The sequence below is a fragment of the Psammomys obesus genome, unplaced genomic scaffold (genome assembly GCF_907164565.1).
Source record: "Psammomys obesus unplaced genomic scaffold, mPsaObe1.curated_primary_1811, whole genome shotgun sequence".
NCBI classification, from domain to species: Eukaryota; Metazoa; Chordata; class Mammalia; order Rodentia; family Muridae; genus Psammomys; species Psammomys obesus.
This window is the reverse complement of record NW_026596057.1, coordinates 14,096,412-14,115,595: the sequence shown is the minus strand read 5'-3', so window position 1 is coordinate 14,115,595 and position 19,184 is coordinate 14,096,412. Positions and strand designations below refer to the sequence as shown.

The 19,184-nt window shown below is 47.8% G+C and overlaps 1 protein-coding gene across 2 annotated transcripts in view; it reads right to left on the bottom strand.

The window, feature by feature from the left end:
• Positions 1 to 18,626, bottom strand: part of Qsox1 (quiescin sulfhydryl oxidase 1) — a 37,132-nt gene extending 18,506 nt beyond the window's left edge. Inside the window, exons 1-4 of one of the 2 annotated variants that reach the window (XM_055624430.1) lie at positions 18,282 to 18,626; positions 9,974 to 10,074; positions 1,699 to 1,744; positions 807 to 909 (exon numbers count right to left, since the gene is read on the bottom strand). In XM_055624430.1, coding sequence (XP_055480405.1) covers positions 807 to 909; positions 1,699 to 1,744; positions 9,974 to 10,074; positions 18,282 to 18,549 — 518 coding nt within the window. In that variant the 5' untranslated portion in view covers positions 18,550 to 18,626. The remainder of the gene's footprint in view (positions 1 to 806; positions 910 to 1,698; positions 1,745 to 9,973; positions 10,075 to 18,281) is intronic. The other variant, XM_055624431.1, reaches the window with a different exon arrangement.
• Positions 18,627 to 19,184: the final 558 nt, after the last annotated feature.

Sequence of the window (19,184 nt, the reverse complement as noted above, 5' to 3'; positions counted from 1 at the left end):
GTGTGTGTGTGTGTGTGTGTGTGTGTGTGTGTGTGTGTGTGTGTGTGCTTTTTGGCTGCCACAAGGTGAGCAGCCTCTGTCACATGCTCTGGCTGCCATGATATTCTATATCATCTCATACCCCAAATCATGGGTCCTACCAAGTTTGGATTGAAACCTTTCTTTCAAATTGTTTTTCAGACATTTGTTACAGCAGGGGAGGGGGGTAAAGAACATAACAATTATCATAGAGAGAGTCTGGTTGTAGAACCCCAGCCTACATTAGGAGTATATGCTTGGCCCAGGGTCTCTGTGAGGCCCTCTAGGAAGATGAAGAATTGGGAAAGATGATAAAGGAGTCATTGTGGATTGGATTCCACACCAGTTGACCATTTTCAGTTTACAAACAGGGCCTTTACTCTTCTGAACATCATAGCCTTTTCTTCCTAATGGATTCTGATCTCCTCTGTCCTCTCATTTGTCAGTGGTCTTCCCTGGTCTAGGCCAGAGAAAACCTCCTACACCACAAACAGTCCTGAGGACCAGACAGAAGAAGCAGCAGCAAGCTATCTGTAGAACTCCCCTCACACACTTTTTCTTCCATCCAGCAGGTCAGGTCCTTTGACCCTCAGCCAGCCCCTAATGAACAGGGCTCCTCAACACCTGAAGCAAAAAGAAATCACTCCCAGCTACTCTAAAGTATGTCTAGCCCACGGAGCTATCTACCCCATAGGAAGAATCAAGGTGGGTTCTCTGCCCCGTGGTTCCCAACACCTTCTCCATGCTTGGGTCCCCTGTTACACTAAGCCAACCCCAACCCAAAATACTTGGCAGGCTCCAGGGGTGGACAGGCTAGGGGCCACGTGTCACGGTGGGACTCCAGAGCATCAATGAGCCGCCTACGCAGCGTCTGCACGTTAGCACCAGCCGCTATAAATGAAACAGAAAGAGGCGTCAGGACAGGACAGACTCTAGCACCCTTGCCACCTTCACTCCCAAACAAGGGTCCCCAAACCAATTCCAAGAAAAAGCACGGGCCAGTCTCTCTCTGAGAAGGGGGTGGGGCGAGGGCGCTTGCTGCTTAAAGAAAAGCAAGGAGACCCATCCCTGCACATAGTTATGGGAAGCTGTTTCATGAACACTGAAAAGTCAACTGATGGTCTTCGTGTAGACAATCTGAAAAAGGAAGTGACTCCTTGGCAAATGTTAGCTTTCCCATGGCCAATCTGCCCTTAGCTTTGAGGCTAGTGTCTCACTGAGAATTCCTCAGTGAGAATGCTCAGTCCATCATGGCACTCAGCCAAGGGTCAAGGGTTCAGAGGGCAGAAAGGTGTCAGAACTGAGGGCAGAAAACTGTCCTTTTCTGAGAAACTGAAAAACTCAGAAAACGGACTTTTCTGAGGGCAGAAAAGTCCCTCAGAACTGGCTGCAGGCTTGTTCTTTGAAACCAACCCAACTTTGACATTCTGGGAGCTGGTGCCCCACCTTCAAGCCCAGAACTTTGATAGGTCACACTTGAAGAGCTGCCCAAATGGGCTTTCCTAAGATATCTCCCAGACTGACTGAGAAGACACTTATGGGAAAACACAGACTTCACTTGAGGACTCATTCATCGATGTGAAGGGAGCTTCCTTCACCCTGGAGGAACCCAGGTAGATGCAGAAGAGCTGGAGAAGACACTGACAATGCCAACACAACAGCTGGAGTCAAAGCACGCACCTGGTAATGCTGTTCCAGAACCGTTCTTGGAAAAGGCCTTAAAAAACTGAAAACAAAGAGACAGGAGTCAGTGGCGGTGTCAGGGGGGCCTGCATTTATAGCTGTTCACTAACTGGGTGACAGGCTAATCTTTTTTTGAGCCTCATGTTCTTTACCTGTGGATTCAATCAGGGAGGCTTTGTTCTGGGACTCTTCTCTAGTGTCCTTACACTGAATTCCCCTCCTCTTACACTAAAGCACTCTTAGGACCTGGAGGCAGCCGCTCAGAAACTTTACTAGAGAGCAACTCCACATAGTGCTGGCGTCTGCACAGAGTCATTGGAAGCTGTTTAGTGAACAGTGAAGTCACCGATGGCCTTTATTCAGACCATCTGGAAAAGAAAGTGCCTTGGCAAGTTTAGCTTTCCCATTTGTCAGTCTGCCCTTCCTTGCTCCTTTTCCTGGAAAGGGGGCTTTGAGGCTAGTGTCTCCTCAGCGAGAACTCCCAGCCCATCATGGCCCTCGGCGGAGGGTCAAGGATCCAGGACAGGTCCTACTGAGCAGTGGACCTGAGCCCCAGGAAAACAAGACTGTGTCACACAGGTCCTTTTGACATCATGTTACACTCTTTTCCTGATATGTGTGACACCTCAGGCCTAGTGTGTCACTGGGTGAGAGGAAAGAGAACACTGGAGAGCAACTACAACCTGGGCTTCTGCCTAAGGGCAAGGTAGCTGCAGGGCTCTTGCCTATGTTCTCCTATCTCGAGAGAAAGACGTGGGTTGTCCTGGAAGATCCCTAGCTGTCTGCAGAAGAGCCCGAGGGCTTCTTCATGAGGTCTCAAACCTAGGGACCACATTTTGCTAGTTTGGTTCTCTATCTCCAACAACAGGGCTGCAGCCTGATCCCAGGCAAGGTGCAGGCCATAGGGTCTGGCGGGACTGGTTCAAGACCTGGCTTTGATATGTTCTTGTTGTGTGACCTTGGAAAACGCTTCTGCTTCTCTAAACCTTAGTATTCTGATCTATAAAATGAGAATGACACCACCAGCCTAGAATTGCTATAAGATCCAAGAACCAAAAATCTAAGTTAATTGAGGCACAGTAACCAGTACATAGAATAATTGACTCAATAAATACCAGTTCCACCGCCATCATGCCCTCCTATAAACATACCCTTTTAGTACCAGGAAACACGTTTCATTCATGTGTAGGCAGGAAGGGAAAAAAAATCACCCGAGGAACAGACTATAGGGACCAGCCATCTCCTACCTGTGACCTATGATCTCACTGTCTTTTCTCCTCATCTCTACTCCATTCTTTATTCAAAGTATGAGTGCAATACTTTATTCATAAATGAAAGCAACCCATTTACATATGTCACACATGAACCCACGTTCTTGACAGTTACTGAACAAATCTTCACCTAGTAAATTTATTATCCTAATACTTGTAAAATGATGACCAATTTCCTGAATCATGACATGAAATCAAATTTATATTGCACATAAGAATCTTTATGGATAGACACTGCTTCTCAGGAACAAAATAAATGGGCTTCTGCAGCGTGGTTTGCTCAACGTGGTCTTGCAGCTCTACTCACTTTTGTGTAGACAAGACAGACTTCAGCTTACTTCTAGACCTTCCACATCAAGGACTCACCTTCAGCAGTGTGCCTTTCTCATAGCCAAAGCAGCTACTTTCAGATCGTGGTACCCTTCCTTAATCAGCCACCAGGCTGTCTAGCTCTGAGCAAGTACCTGTCATAAAAGGAGCTGTCATCCCCCCAACAAAAGGCATCTCCCTCACCCTAACTAAGTTTCAACGCTCTATTCTACCACAGAAACTCTGATCTGAAAACAAGGGTGACTCAAAAGATGCTCCCACAGACTGCATGGCTAGAGAAGTTCTGCGCCATTATTCAGCCTTCTTGGCATCAGCTTCCCCTCTACCTTCCAGAACAATATTGCTCTCTGAGAATGTGTCTACCCTACCTCACGATCTCTGGACATTTTCTCCTACCAATTAACATCTTTCTCATCAAATGCTTTTCCTACCAGCCCCTTTCCTAGGCTATAAAGATATCCTTTTTTAAAAAATAATTTTTATTTTTTATATTAATCACAGGTTATTTACTTTGTCTATAAAGAGATCCTAAGCATCCTCATGTAAAAGGACAGAAGGGAGGAAGTACAGGGCGATAGAGAGGCCTTCCTTCTCTCGTTAGTCACTGCATTTCCCATTTCCCTGCACTGCCAAATGTCTCTTCTGCTTCCAGACATCCCTGCCCACTCCTCTGAGCCCACCACTCAGGGAACATCCTTCAGGAAAACTGAGTGGTGGCTTTCTCTCCAGCCAGTCCCAAGATGTCTCCCGGGTGCTTCTTGCGTTCTCAGCAGTAGCTGTCTGCTGCCCTGCCTACCTTTTTTTTTGTACATGTTTTCTTGAAACTAGCTCTTCTTTTCATGTTGCCACTCTCCTGGTGTGCAGGACAGACCAGCTCTTCTTGGCTACTGTTAGCCCTTGTCCTAACGTCACCCTTGGCTGCTCTCCTGTGCCACTGTCATTCCCGCCTGGCGCTCCTAGTTTTTCATGTTTAAAGTGCTCTTAGAGGCACTGTCAGGAGGTAGGGGCTCGGTTTATACTTTCAAATGAATGAATGAAGGAATGAATCAAGAACAAACCTACTGTTCCTCTGTTACCAAGTCACAGACTTTGCCCAGTGGATTTACTATCTGAGCCTTGTGTCTCAGGCACTCACCTGTCCTAGACCTGTAGTTCCTCTTAGTAAACTCCACAGAGGCTTGAGGAGCCCTCCACACACACCAGGGCTGAGTTACCCTCCTTCAGCCTGCTTCTGCACCTGTGTTTTATCTTACCCAGAAACCAGTCCTCCTCCCTGTTTTCCAGACTACCATTTCCCTTTGCTACAGGCCCCATCCAGTCATCTGGCGAGTTCTGTGACTCTACCTTGGGACACCTTCAGACTGCCTCTCACCCTGTCTAGACCAGGGCCAATAGGGGAAAACTTAGTTCCTAATCTATTACATTAGTCCCTGTTTGCTTTCTCTTCATGAGTCAGAAATGTTAATCCTCAGCCGGGGAGGTGGCTCAACAGGAAAAGGAGATTGCTGCCAACTTCGATTGTCTGAGTTCAGTCCCTAAGACCTACAGGGTAGAAGGAGGGAAGTGACTCCTGAAGGTTTCTCTGACCTCCAAATACGTGTATACACACACACACACACACACACACACTTAAAAAAAAAAAGAAAGAAATGCTGTCCTCTCAATATTCACCTGTCTTCCTCCTTTTGACTACAGTTTTTCTCTGAGGCATAATTATGGGATTCCTCTTCATATTGCCATAGCTCTGAATGGCCAATGAGTAAGGTCCAAACTCAATACGTTCGAAGCCTTCCTCTCAAGACCTGAACCCAAACTGGCCTTCCACCATTCCATACACTCCAACCACACTGAACTTCAACCTGAACTTTCCATCTAGTAGCCCATCGTGGCGGTTTGAACAAGAATGGCCACCAGAGACTCATATGGTTGACTGCTTAGTTACCAGGGAGTGGCACTATCTGAGAAGGATTAGCAAGTGTGGCTTTGTTGGAGTAGGAGTGGCCTTTTTGGAGAAAGTGTGTCACTGGTAATGGACTTTGAAGTTTCAAAAGCCCAAGCCAGGCCAGTGTCTGTCTGTCTGTCTGTCTGTCTATCTGTCTTTCTTTCTCTTTCTGCCTGCAGATCAGGATGTAGCTCTCAAAACCTTTTTCCAGCATACCTACATGCTGCTATGCTCCCCACCATGATGATAATGAATTAACCCTCTGAAACCATAAGCAAGCACACAATTAAATGCTCTCTCTTATAAGTTGCCTTGGTCATGGTGCCTCGTCATAGCAAAAGAACAGTAACTGAGACACCCAGCCACCTGCCTGACATGGGTAATACTAACATCTTACACGTTGCTGCTAGCTCCGTTATGCCTGGTATGGTGTTTAGCACACTCAGCTGCTTAGCAGACCTCTGTCCAATCCAGCATCTTGAAGGCTCAAGTGAAAATCTAGTCGGGGCATATTTTCATCCTCTTAGGAAAATGTATCCTTGTTGAGTCAGCCATGGATGTGCGTGCCTATCTGAGGTCAATTACTCTGAGAAAGAGCAACAGAGCATCCGGGAGTGAGTCCTTTCCCTGAGAGAGTTCGCTCATTCATGATTGATTGATTTTAATTGATTTTATATGTGTATGTGTTTTACCTGCATGTATGTATGTATACCATGTATGTGCCTGGTACTTGAAGAGGTCAGAAGAGGACCTTGGACCCCCTGGGGTTCGGGGTGGTTTTATGCAACCACGAAGGTGCTGAGAACTGACAGAACAACAAGGCTCTTAATCATTGAGCCATCTTTTTAGCTCACTTCTTCCTTTTCATCCCTCGACCTAGAACAGAACACTGGAAGGAGCTTCTGTCTCTCATGAGCCGCCGCTCCTGTGAGCCTCTGGTCTTTCCACAACAACAGGACAACTGTTAGCACAAGATATGACACCAGGAACCAAAACAGCTGAACAGAAAATACAAGTTCCAGGAACGACTGGAACCACGTGCACGAACCAGCTTTCAGAAACATAATCAGGTCTCCAAGCATTTCATGATGAACTCAGAAAAATCAGCCTTAGTTACTTAATTTCTGTGCTATGAAAGATCAGCGAAGAAGATGACTGGAAGACAGTGGGTGGCAGTGGAGATGGGCGCCCATATCTTTTTCCCAGAGAGGCGGGAGACATTCAAATTCTCTGTCCTCCTGAGAACTCACCCTGGAGCTATAGGGATATAGCTATAGTAGGAGCCTACAGAGTAACAGCCAGGCTCTGTACTCCACAAGTGTTCCATACTCTGCCTGGCTTTCAGGGAGCTGCCATTCCTGGGCTCCTCCTCTCCTTGCCTTAGTCACCCTGAACAGGAACCTCTGTGTAACTGTGTAACACGCCACACAGTTCTGCTCATAAGAGGCCCTAGCTCTCACCCTCCCTGCCTGTGCTCCTCTGTCCTAGCCAAACTCACTTGGAGCCCTCCACAGGAAGTCCTCTTTGATGAGCAGGGAAAGAGCTCAGGAAGAGACCAGTTCCTCCAGCATACTCCATACAGACCATTCCCTGCCTCCCAAGCAGATGCCCAGCTGTGTCCCATGCCAGGTGGTCCTCCGCTCTCCCCGAGTGGGGAACACTACCATAAGCAGCCAGCTGACAGCCCCTCAATAGCTGTTATTTCAGGGGATGCCTAGGATGTACATACCACACAGAAACTACCAACAGATCCAGGGGACAAGAGGAAAACGAACATTTACTCCCCAAATGCCTGTGGCTGGGCTCTTTCACAGAAAGGGCCTCTCTTCGTTCTTGGCAATCTTATTAATAGATAGCGTCATCCATTTTACAGGCAGGAAAACTGTGGCTGGGGCACTAAGTGACTTTCCAGGTCACACACAGTGAGCAATGGAACAATGAATTTGAGTCTGCATCAGTGATCTTCTCAGGGAAGACTCTACTGTACTTTCCCACGTAATTCTCATTAAACAGGCTGCCATCACCTGCCATCACTGCTCTGGCCTAGGCTTTGTTCAGCCAAAACGTACTTCACAGTCACCTCCTTCCTCCCTGCATTTTTATTTTCTTCCAGTGGCATTCTGCTCCAGCCTAAAGGGGCCCTGCTGGAGCAAGATCCTGGCCGTTAGGGCTAAGTTACTTTCTAAACTGGTGGGCTAGTGGAAGTTCAACATGTGCTCATGGTAAGGGGCTGGAGGCAGAGAAAAAGGACAGTGACACGGGTCATTCTGTGTAGTGGCCAGTCTGGGTATATCCCCATCACACCAGCAAAACATGGGTCCTCACCCGGGGCTCTCACAGCCTCTTTGAGCAAAGACAGGCTCTGGTCTCTAGAGGGCAGCAGTCAGACAACAGGGCTGGCCAGCTGGCTGGCTTTTCAAATCTGTTCTGCTTTTTAGGGAGCCTAACCAAGCGGTCTACAGGCACTTCAGGCTTCCACAAGGAAGACTTCGGAGATCTGAAATATGTGTGGGTATTTCTCTAAAACATGCTAGAAACAACCTAGTAACAAGCTGAAAAGTAAATGGCAAGTTGGCAAATGACAGCCAGTATTTTTTTTTAAATGTAACAGAAAACATCATTAAACATTTGCTTTAGTGATAGTTAACACAAACCAAATTTAAGATCACAACGCAAAATATATATTTATTGTGGGTCACAGTAAGAAATCACTTCAAAGGCACTGCTTACAGTTCTATAGACTCTAAGAGCAGAGGCCTACCACAGCTTGAACCTCTTGGCCACAGTTTAGAGGGCTGAGGACATGGCACTGAGTGAGTCTCCTCAGATGAAACTAAGCAGCAGGTTCCTCAGGGAGGTCATGGAAAGCCTTGCCAAGGGAGACCAGACGAGAGCTTAGGAAATGGACAGCTGTCTACAGAACTGGCTCAGCCAGGTGCTGCCTGTCTGGATTAGGGGAAAGCCACAGCGACCAGGTAAGGGCCCTCCCACGCTCTCCCACAGCCAGCTGGGCAGGTAAGGTGATTACTCACTTGTGGCATCCAGGCTGCGTGCACTGCGTGACTTAGGTAGGTGCTGAAAAGCCTCTGGACCTGCAACTGCCCGAGTTTCCTCCTCACACCCAGGAGGCCCCTCCCTGGCTGGACAGAAAGCTCCAGGTGACAGCCCTACAGAACTCCAACTGGATGTCCTGAGTGGCCTCCCTCTGGGCTCCCTGGGAGAAAACTATGGACCTATGGATGAGGGCTCCTGCTGCCCCACTGGTGCTCCACAGCTTCCCACGTAGTATTGCTCACTCTGGCAGCCCCACTGAAGGGCGTTTTTACTTATCTTGGGGCTGTGGACAAGCTGTGTCCTTGCCAGGGAGATTTTCTATTTGAAAGGGTAACTGATAAGAGTCTTCCTAGATGATGTGGCAGTAGCCACTGTTCTGCCAAGCTGTTCCCCAAACCAACCTGGTCTGAGAGCATGGGCTTGGGTCCTGGCCTTCAGCGGTGGCCATTCAGGGAACAATGACTCTGGGATGGGGGGCCTCTGAGTCCAGTGGAGTCAGAGATGGGCACTCCTTGAGATGAAATTGCTGAGTGATCAGGCTGAGTTTGAGCTTGTGGATCTGACTGAAATTGGAGGTTCCTGAGTTCAGAGATATCTTGTTCCAGGGACAGTACTTGGCATTTCAGTCTTCAAAGGCATCTCCTGATATTCCTAATGGTTACAGAGAAACTGCTTATCTAGATGCCATTCTGGTGAGCCAGGCTGAGCCCTGGGGGGGCCCTTACCTTAACTACTGCAACTGTATTATTCTGGGCTGTGTAAGGGCTCTTGAGAACCACGGGAACTGTTCGGTCATTAAATCGCTGTAGGATCTGGAGAGATGGCTCATCAGTTAAGAGCACTGGCTGCTCTTCCAGAGGACCCATGTTCAATTCCAGGCACTCACATGGCAGCTCACAAATGTCTGTAACTCCAGTTCTAGGGGATCTGACACTCTCACACAGACATACAGGCAGGCAAAACATCAATGCACATAAAATCTTAAAAAAATAAATTATTTTAAATAGACTGTTGGTGTCCAGTGATCCCTGACTAGGGGTCATCAGAGAGCTCACGTCACTTCTACCAGAGCTGGGGTTTGAGAACCCTCAATTGGTGACTGCTGTCCCCGGAAGCTCTGCCATCTGAAAGCACTGCATATTTTGACTACAGGGGTGAGGCAATCCCTTGAAGTTACTCTGGAGCTCCTGCTTGATGAGAATGAAGCATCCAACGTCTCTGAAGACCCAACAGGGCCCCAGAGGATGATCTTGCCCCTAGATGGCTCAGAGCTGGAATCCTGGCTGTAGGGTAGCATCAGACCTCCAAGAGGTGAGGGGTCAGAAGTGAGAAGAATGGAAAAGGACCTTAAGAGCTAGCAGCACTCACTAGCCTGAGTGAGTGCTGACAACTATTTCACAACTCAATATGGAAATCTACCCACGCCCTCTCCTTCATAAAGACAGACTTTCTCAGAACAAGAAAGCCCCTTTCTTTTCTGCCTCTGACTCTAACAGGTGTCTCATCAGATGAGGAACAGTATTCGAGAGGCTATGACTTTAAAAATGCACACGCAGGAGCCTCAGAGGACTCCTCAGAGCTCAGTGGCCCAGGAAGGTGCCAGGGACGTGCAGAGCAGATGGTCTGTATGCTCAGCCAGAACCATCCCCAGCTCTGTTTCCCCCTTTTCACATACCCTCACTGTTGGGAAGCCAGCGATGTTGAATTCTCTGCAGACATCGCTGTTGGACTCATCAGCACAGTCCAGGACAGCAAGATTCAATGCTGGTCTCCAGTCTGAAAGGACAAAGATAACGCCAGTAAGTGAGAGAAGCTGGAACCTTCTGTTCTTCCCTCCAAAACCCCACAGCCACTACTCCCCCAAACTCCCATGAAGAAGGTCAGACTTTCTCCAGAAAATGACCTCTGAGGCTATTCCCTCAATCTTCATTTACACAGAGCCTCACAAGAAAGGACCTATACTTAGGATGAAGTTAAATAACATGGCATGTTGCCCCATGATGACATTTGCATTTCTCTAGTGCTTACTGGGATGTGGCAGGGGCTGGAAGAACTAGAAAGATGAATGAGGAGTGTAGCCCCTAGGAAAAGCCTCAGTATTGCCTTTGTGCCTGAAGAGATCCCAAGAAGCTCCCAGAGGGGAATGTGCCTTGGGGGCTTGTATTCCCCAGCGACCTGGAAGGTTTTTGGGCACCTAGCCAAAACAGGCACAAATCCTAGAAACAGAAGAAAGCAGGAGATCCAGGAACCTTAGGGAAGAAAGCCCTAGGGAAACAGTCAGGAAGACTGGTCACCTAGCCGAAACAGGCACAAATCCTAGGAACAGAAGAAAGCAGGAGATCCAGGAACCTTAGGGAAGAAAGCCCTAGGGCAACAGTCAGGAAGATTGGTCATGCTTCCTCTTCAGGTCCCAGGCCAAGAGACTTTTCTCTGATAAAGTAATTGGCAGGGCAAGTAATGTCACAGACCAGAGATGGACAGAAAATCAATTCATATTAAGCAACTATCCTGAGCTCTGACTCAGGTCAGAGGCACCAGGAACCATCAAAGTTACATAAAACTTAAGAAAGCTGTGGCCAATGTCAAATTAGATAGAACAGACCTCCACAATTTGGGCCACTTAAAAAAAAAATTAGTCCTCTGGGTCAAGGCATGGACTTTTTAAGCCTCACCCTATTTGCTGGCTCCCCTTGGTAGCAACAGTCTTGTCCACAAGGACTGACTCCAAATCCTGTCTATTCTTTCCTCCTGAGGGTCTTGCCCTATGGAGCCATCATTTTCTTGGCCTACCCTAAGTGTGTTAGACACCTGATCTAGTTTCTTTACTTCCGTTCTGAGCTAGCCTCCATGCCCACTGAGCTGGTACAGCATCTCCCACAGAAGGTCTCTTGGGAGACTTCTTCTAATGTAGGTTCTAATGTGCTTCTGCTTCCCTAGCCTCTCAGCTACCAGCTAGTCTTTTCTGCCTGTGGTTATAACTGTGCTGCCCTCTACTCAATACTCCTCAGTAGTTCTGAGCATCTTCAGAAGATCTGACCTCGGTCCACATACCTACTTCCTCTTAGCATTACTCCAAAGCAGAGCCAAAAGTTTCTTGTTTCCCTGAAAGCATGGTTCTCACATATCTCCAGGTGCTCCCCAAAAGCAAGGGCCTCTCTGCCGCCAGCCCTTTTCACTTTCCCTGTGAACTCCCTTTGTCAGCTCCAGCTTAGCTGGATACTACTTTCTCCCAGGAGGAGCTGCTTCATGTGCCCGGAGTTCCAGGAGCTACACAATGACTGGTGTGCTCATCTCTTACTGTCTTTTGGAATTTTGGACCCCCTGCTGCCCAATAATCCTTATCTAGCACACAGTAGGCAGTCAACGCAGACCCGGGACCTGAACACTTTCTCTTTGTTTCCAGCCTCAAAGTTTTTCCTTAGTATAGGTAGTTGGTGAAGTTAAAGCAGTCTTCTGTGATAATGCCTAAGTTCATTCATTATTCATTCATCCCTTAAAGCAGTGGTTATCAACCTTCCTAATACTGTGAGCCTTTAATACAGTTCCTCATGTTGTGGTGACACTCCCCAAGCCACAAAATTATTTTTAATGCTACTTCATAACTGTAATTGTGCTACTGTTATGAATTGTAATATAAATACTTTTGTTTTCTGACAGTTTTAGGCAAAAGGTTTATTTGACTTCCAAAGGAGTCATGGCCACAGGTTGAGAACCACTACTTTAAAGAAAGAGCAATGTCACTCACAGAAGAGTGTACCAATGGTCACCCTTACCCAAGCCCAGAGTTTCAAAAGGGATCATAGGCAAGAGCATATAAGTCCTTCTGTGCCCCTACCAAAGGAAAACCAGAGCTAGTGAGATATATAGGTCGGCTCCTAGGGCAGTTTGGCAGACTCTGAGCCTAGTACCTCTTGTTCTGCCTCTAGGGCAGACCTTTGTTTTGGAGAGATTTACAGGGAGGGCCCAGCCACTCTCAAGAAATACCATTAGACTCCACAGAGGGAGAGGAAAGAACAGGACATTCTGTATCATCACACTTCACTGCCACCATTTGATGTGTCTGCCACACCCCCTTATCTGCAAATAAAGATACGGACTCAGAAGCCTCCCAGTGTGAGAGGCCTATGAGACTTGACAAATTCACTCATTCCTCTCCCCACTAGATGAGGGTCAGGGCATTACCAATTATAGTCTTCTCTTAGAGAAAATGGCAGAAATCGTTGTGCCTGCCAGTTAAATATTCTCTATAACTGACAGAAACCTGGGCTTCAGGCTTACTTAAAGGACTATGCTATCAGCACATGTAGTGAGTTTATTGTGTGCTCAATTTATCTAGTTTAGTGCTCTAAACAACCCGATGAGGAAGTACTAAGGCATTTATCTCCAAATCTGCTTTTTTTAACTATAAAACAGATCAGATAACCAGGCCCAAGGCATGGTAAACTAATTAACGGTAAATCTAAGATCTCAACCCAGAATTCCAGCCTTGGAGCTAATCCCTGGAATCAGAGCAGAAAAACAGCTTCAATATTGGATTTCTAATAGGGACACAGGGAGGACAAGAATTCAGGTCAGTGGTGGAGGACAAGAAGAGAGATAATACTTGAGCTTCCTTTTGCTGCCCTCCCCCCACCACCACCCAGAGAGGGACTCACTCTGTAGCCTCGGATGGCCTCTAACTCATACAGATCCATGTGCCTCTGCTCCCCAAGTGCTGGGTTTGAAGGTATGCATCACCAACCCAGCTTGCCTTGCTTTCTTTATACTTGGTTACCTGTAATCTGTGAAATGAAACCGGTACCTCTTCTGACCTGCTACAATCTCAGGGGGTGGTGGAGGTGAAAGCTGGGGCCAGTTAGATACCAGTTAAGTCCTGACCACGGGGTGTTTTTCAGGTGTCTCAATGTCAGCACCCTAAAGATCCATCATGACACATACAGTGATGGTATGCATGGTACAACGCAGACCTGGCTATTCGTGATTCTAGTGCATCAATTATAATTTCCAGGAGGCCACTGGTTTGAACTGAGCAAATGCACCAGGAGCAATAGATAGAATGTAATAGAATAAACCAATGAAGTTCTATTCCACTAAGTTACCAAATTATCTGACCTCCCAAGAGATCAGGAGAGATAACAGCCAAATTCACAAAAGAGACAGGTCAAGATCCCTTTGACGATTGAATATCAGATATTTTTCCTATCAGATATTTACATCACAATTCAGACCAGAAGCAAAATTAATTATAAAGTAGCCCCAAAATAATTTTATTTTTGGGGGTCACCACAACATGAGGAACCGCATTAAAGAATCCTAGCATTAAGAAGGTTGAGAACCACTGCTCTACAGCTTACAAAGAAGATAACTACGTAATGACTAATTTTCTGTTGTTCGTTTAAGTGTCCTCCTGTCCTCAGCCCTTTCCTCTGGAAAGTCACACCCCCAACTCAACCCATCAGAATACTCTGTTTTATAGACTGAGACATTACAGGATTCCAGAATCACAAATAAAAGCCAGTTAAGATATTTAAACTAGAAGGGTGGTGGTGGAGCATGCCTTTAAGCCCAGCAGAAGCAGGTGGATCTCTGAGTTCAAGGCCAGCCTAGTGAGTTTCAAGACAGTCAGGGCTACAAAGAGAAACTCTGTATTGAAAAAAACAAAACAAAGACAAAAAACAGAACAAAGCAAAAAAGACACTTAAACTAAATTTTCTTTATCTGAGTGTCGAACTGGTCCAGCACAGCATAAATGCTCTGTCATCAATGAGGGGGCTCTCTGGTGTTTGGTTTCTTACTCCACCCAATTTGCTCTAGTGGAGAAACATTTCTCACTACAATTAGACTTGGGCAGAATAATGTCCCTACTAGCAACACAGTAAATAGGAACCGGACAGTGGAAGGGAAGGATGGTAAAAGAGGCCAAGAGAGGTATGTTGGAATGATGGGTGAGAAGGAACCCTCTGGTGCGAATTCTGCTATGTCTTCTGGAGTTCAGGGTAGGATCACCTACCCAACTCCTTGGTTCAGGAAGAGCACTGAACCCAGAGGCAGAAGAATGACTCATGATAACCTGGCTAGCACATGGATAAGCCATGTGCCTCCTCTCTGGGACTCAGATCCTCATGGGTTAGGAGGCCAGTATGGATGGTCTCTACTGCCTGTTGCAGCTCCAAAAAAACTGTTCAGGTTCTGGATGGCAAACAGCTCTTGTCAAGAAAAATGGCCATGCTATCTCTGAATGTTAAGCCAACCTGATCCTTTAAGACAGGAATATAAAACTTAGCCAAACCACCAGGAGCCAGTAAGACCTGGTAACTAGATGCTTGCTGGGTGTTAGCTCCTGACTGCCCCATCTAACCACAGATCCCTTCATCAGGCCTGCTGCTCAGTGCTACACCATCACCACCGCGTCTGTTTCTTGCTCCCTGTTGAAGGCAGTGAGGTCATGAGATAGGCAAAATGCCTCCTCTACTGCTGACACAAGGTGGACAATCCCTGAGTCAAGAGGAGCCACAGCACTGGCTGAACATTTTCTTGTTCATACCATCATTTGGAATCCTGTGAGGCTTTGGCCATTGGCTGTCAGGAGTGTGTTCCCATCCTATCCCATACTCTGTGGTAGACATCATAGGGACGCAAGTACAAGAAGTCATCATTGCCCTCAGAAGGAAAGAAAGGCCAAGCCAACAACGCTCACTCAAGTTCATACGTGCGTGTCTTACAATCTGTACGAGCTACGTTCCTACATGGGTAACCCTACTTCTTTCTACCACCATGTGTCCCGTCTATGGCATGGAGTCAGAAATTGCTTCAGAACTTCACCAGGTTCTTGCAGAGGACCTGGATTCAGATCCCAGCATGCATATAGCACCTTACAACTACGTACCAGAAAACTCAATGTCCCCTTTGGCCTCTACAGATACCAGTCAAACACGTGGTACACAGATATACATGTAAGCAAAGCATTCACACACATAATTTTTTTTAAAACACCAAATATTTAAGAAAGAGGAAAAACTTCCACCAGAATTTTTATAATCATACTTTTCTGTTGATTTTTTTTTTTTTAAGGACATGGTTTTGCTCTCTCTGCTTCGTGGCTCAAAATGTGACACTCACTCTGATATGCACTCATGCCATAATGTATTATTACCCTTGCCAAAGGCTCAAGACAACGGGCCACCCCATCTTGAACTTGAACCTTCAAAATCAAGAGACAAAATAAATGGAGGGTATGGAGAGGAGGAATTTCACCATCCATTTTCTCAGATGAAGATGAAAAGTCATTAGCAAAGAAAGAGCTGGAATAAGAGAAGTGTGTAACAACTTCCTAAACAAAGGTCTTGGCAACTAGCTTATCCTTCTGTGATTGTCCCTTTACTCGAATTCCTACCATAAGGAATAGGTGAACCACTCCTGTCTTTTTCAAACACAGCTTCATACTGTTGCCCATTTCCCTACTATGCAATCAATGTTTTGTGACTCAACAAATATTTGCTGAATGATTAGCCAGTGAATAGTAATGAAGGTCTCAGTTGGACCCAATCAATTTCTCAAACATATGGTGAGACAACAGGAGCTTCTCTGGAATAGAAATAGATTCCCAGAAATAAGTGTCCTGCCCCAGGGCAGCAACTTCCTGGAGAACCTACCATCCAGCCCTCTAAGAAATGAGCCCTATCCAGTCAGATTAAATGCCTAAAGCCAGCTGGCCAGGCTTAACAAATGTCTTCCCAATCCCCATGGTCTTCATACACTCTCTCTGTTCCTGTCCATACACTTGTAGCAGCACAGGCCAGTTCACTACTATGACATGACCCAAGAGTGGTTTGAGAGCAGCCATCTGCCAGCCCACAACCATCTCAGAATCTCAGAATACAGAAGTTCTCAGCAGGAAACTGACCTTTAGGTTAGGGCTAAATACACCTCACTATTACAGGCTAACTCCAGATTCTGCTCTCCACTAAACAATCTCGCTAAAGGAATGACTCACCCCCATGGCCAAAAAGAGACCCCAGTTCCCACTGAAGCCCCCACCTCCCATTTCCCCCTGGTTTATCTCCATACACTTTGATGTCTCCATTTCCCTCTCCAGAAGTTAAGATTTGCCTTTGGTTTTCGTTTCAGAGAAGGACCACCACTCCATGGGAGACCCTTTTTGGAAATGGTAGCCCTCTGTAGAAAGAGGCGGTGTCAGCACCTGGATATGCCACTCATAGAAAAACTCTGGGTTGCAAGAGGCCAAACACATGACTCAGCTGGAAGCTAATCTCTCCCTTTAGCACACTTAAAGTACAAGAATCTTCTACAATGAGTCCATACATTGCCACTAGAGACCTCTTAAGAGTCTCAACTTAGAAACTGCTTGGGGATTTTTATGACGTTTGGACCCACATTGTCCCGATATAACTTCCCCTCAGGGTTTCAATTCCAGAGCCCACATTCTTTCTCCTGCCCTGACCACATGTGTTGAGGTCATTAAAATAGTGTTAAGGACTGCTCATATGGATGATGGGACCAGAGAGGCATGTGGGCAAGTATAAATTGGAGACAGAAAAAAAAAAAGCACTTCTAAGTGCTGTTAAAAATTATGTTGGGGCCAGGCAGTGGTGATACACACCGTTAATGCCAGCATTCAGGAGGCAGAGGCAGGTGGGTCTACAGACCAAGTTCCTGGACAGCCAAGGCTACATGAAAAACCCTGTCTCGAAAAAAAAATATTAAAAAAAATACAATTCCATGTGACCAAGTCTGAGGCGAAGTCTGAGAATGAACATGGACAGAAGCACTATTTACATCCAACCATCAACTTCACAGAAGGAGAACTGCAGTTCTAGTTTTCCTGTCTCCAGAAACACCTATTCCCTAAGGTGCTTACTGTTCTCATCAGATAATTACTTCAGGTTAAGAGCTCTCTGCTGGTGCCTTGCCTGGCACCAAAAACCGGGGACCACTTGACAGAGAAGGGAAAAAGTCAGAGGCCAGTCCCAGTCACTATGCCACTCCTGCCGGGCCCCTCCTCCGCAGACACTGATATCTTGGGTTAGGGCGATGTGTGCTATAGCAGGGATCTTTAGGCTGCAGAGAGGGAATTCTGTCCAGTCCGCAGTACAGTACCTATCATTTAAGCACTCGGTATATAATAATTACCATTAATACCATGTCCCCTCATCTCTAAGTCTTAAGCTTTAAAATATTTTAACATTCCAACAATACAGCACACCTTTTAAATTTCTTTAAAAAACACATTTTGTGGTTTTCTTATCCTGCTATCCCTTAGGCTATAATTAAATGAACAGTGGGTCCCATAATTGGCATTTTAGAATCAAGGAAACCTGGTCTTAATGTCCAGGCCAGTGACTGGAGCACAGAGCAAGGGCCAGCCACACATCACAGGCCTACATTTAGTTTGGTCTCATGGCTAAACTCTAAGAGAGCCCAGACTCAAGGGGAAGAGAAAAAGGAACCTAAGAAACTAGAGGTAGTTCCTCTAGCGAGGCCTGGATTGGAAATGGGCAAGCAGGAAAGCTACCGGATGAAGGCATCCCCCTCAAAGATAAGGATGAGAAAGGAGATGTGTGTATCAGCTACGTTACTAGCCATGGGGGAGGAGAAAGGCGGTGGGGGCGGTAGAATGATTGTCAACTCTCTTCCCAGCGCTGTTCCACCTCAACAGCTGGGGAAGTTGGTGAAAAGGGATAGCTGGATGAGGAAGGGGTCTGCCACACGGCTGGACTGTTGAAAGGCCCAGAGAAGAGACGGGGAACAAGGAAACCCTCTCTCAGAAGAGAGACAAAGAATTGACCCAGGAAGAACCCGGGCGCAGAGGACTGGTGGATGCCGGCCGGAGAGAACTTTAAGGCTATGAATCGGGGGAGGGAAGGGGGCTGCGATGGGCCCAAGAAGTCGCGAGGGGAGGGGCCAGGCTAGCGGGTCGGCTGGCCGAACCTGCCGGTGGGCCGTGGTAGGCCTCCACTTCTCACCCTTCACGTCGTTGGCGAGCTCCTTCCACGTCGGAGCGAAGGCGATGCAGTGCCCGCACCAGGAGGCGAAGAACTCCACCGCCCAGGCGCTGCTGGAGCCGAGCACAGCCGGGCGCACGGTGTCGGCATCCAGCAGAGTCAGCGGGTCCGAGGACGAATAGAGCACCGAGAGCCGGGCCGCGCCAGCGCCGGGCACCGCGAGCAGCAGCGGCGGGAGCAGCAGCAGCAGCAGAGACGGCGGCCCCGAGCGGCGGCCGCACCTCCTCATCCTAGGCGGCTGGAACGTCCACCTCACTCCAGTTTAGTGACTAGCTGGTATCCGGAGGCCGCCGCGCACCTCTGGCCTCCGCCCGCGAGGAGGAGCTACGAGGCTCCGCCCCCGAGCCGGCCCCGCCTCCCGGGACCGCCCCCTGCAGGCCGCGAGCTGCTGAGAGGCGGCGCGGGAGCTGCCGCGAGCGACGCGGTCCCGGTACAGGTCGGCGGCCCTCGCCGTTTCCCGCCGCCGGCGAGGCAGACCTCGCAGCTGAGTCCGGCGACACCGGAAACGGGTGTCCCCCGGGGCCTCAGGCCGCACCTCGGAGTCGCTGCAGGGGCTGGGGCGGCATTTGGACGCTCTCGGCCCCCGTATCCGACGGAAGCGGAGTCGGTTGGAATGGTCATAACTGATTTATCTGGTTCCTGCAAAGTTCCAGGGGCTCCTTCCCGCAGTTTTGACAGTGGGAATTCGAAATAGGTGGGAGCAGAGAGCCACGAGGTAGGAGACTGTGATTGTCAAAGCCCACAGGAGCCCGAAGCATGCACGCCTCGGGAGGCCATCAGTCTATGGCAGTTGTTTCTTGAGGGCTTCCGACAGACACGGACAAGACGCCCCCTTCCCACATTCGGCGTCCCTCGTTGCCATTG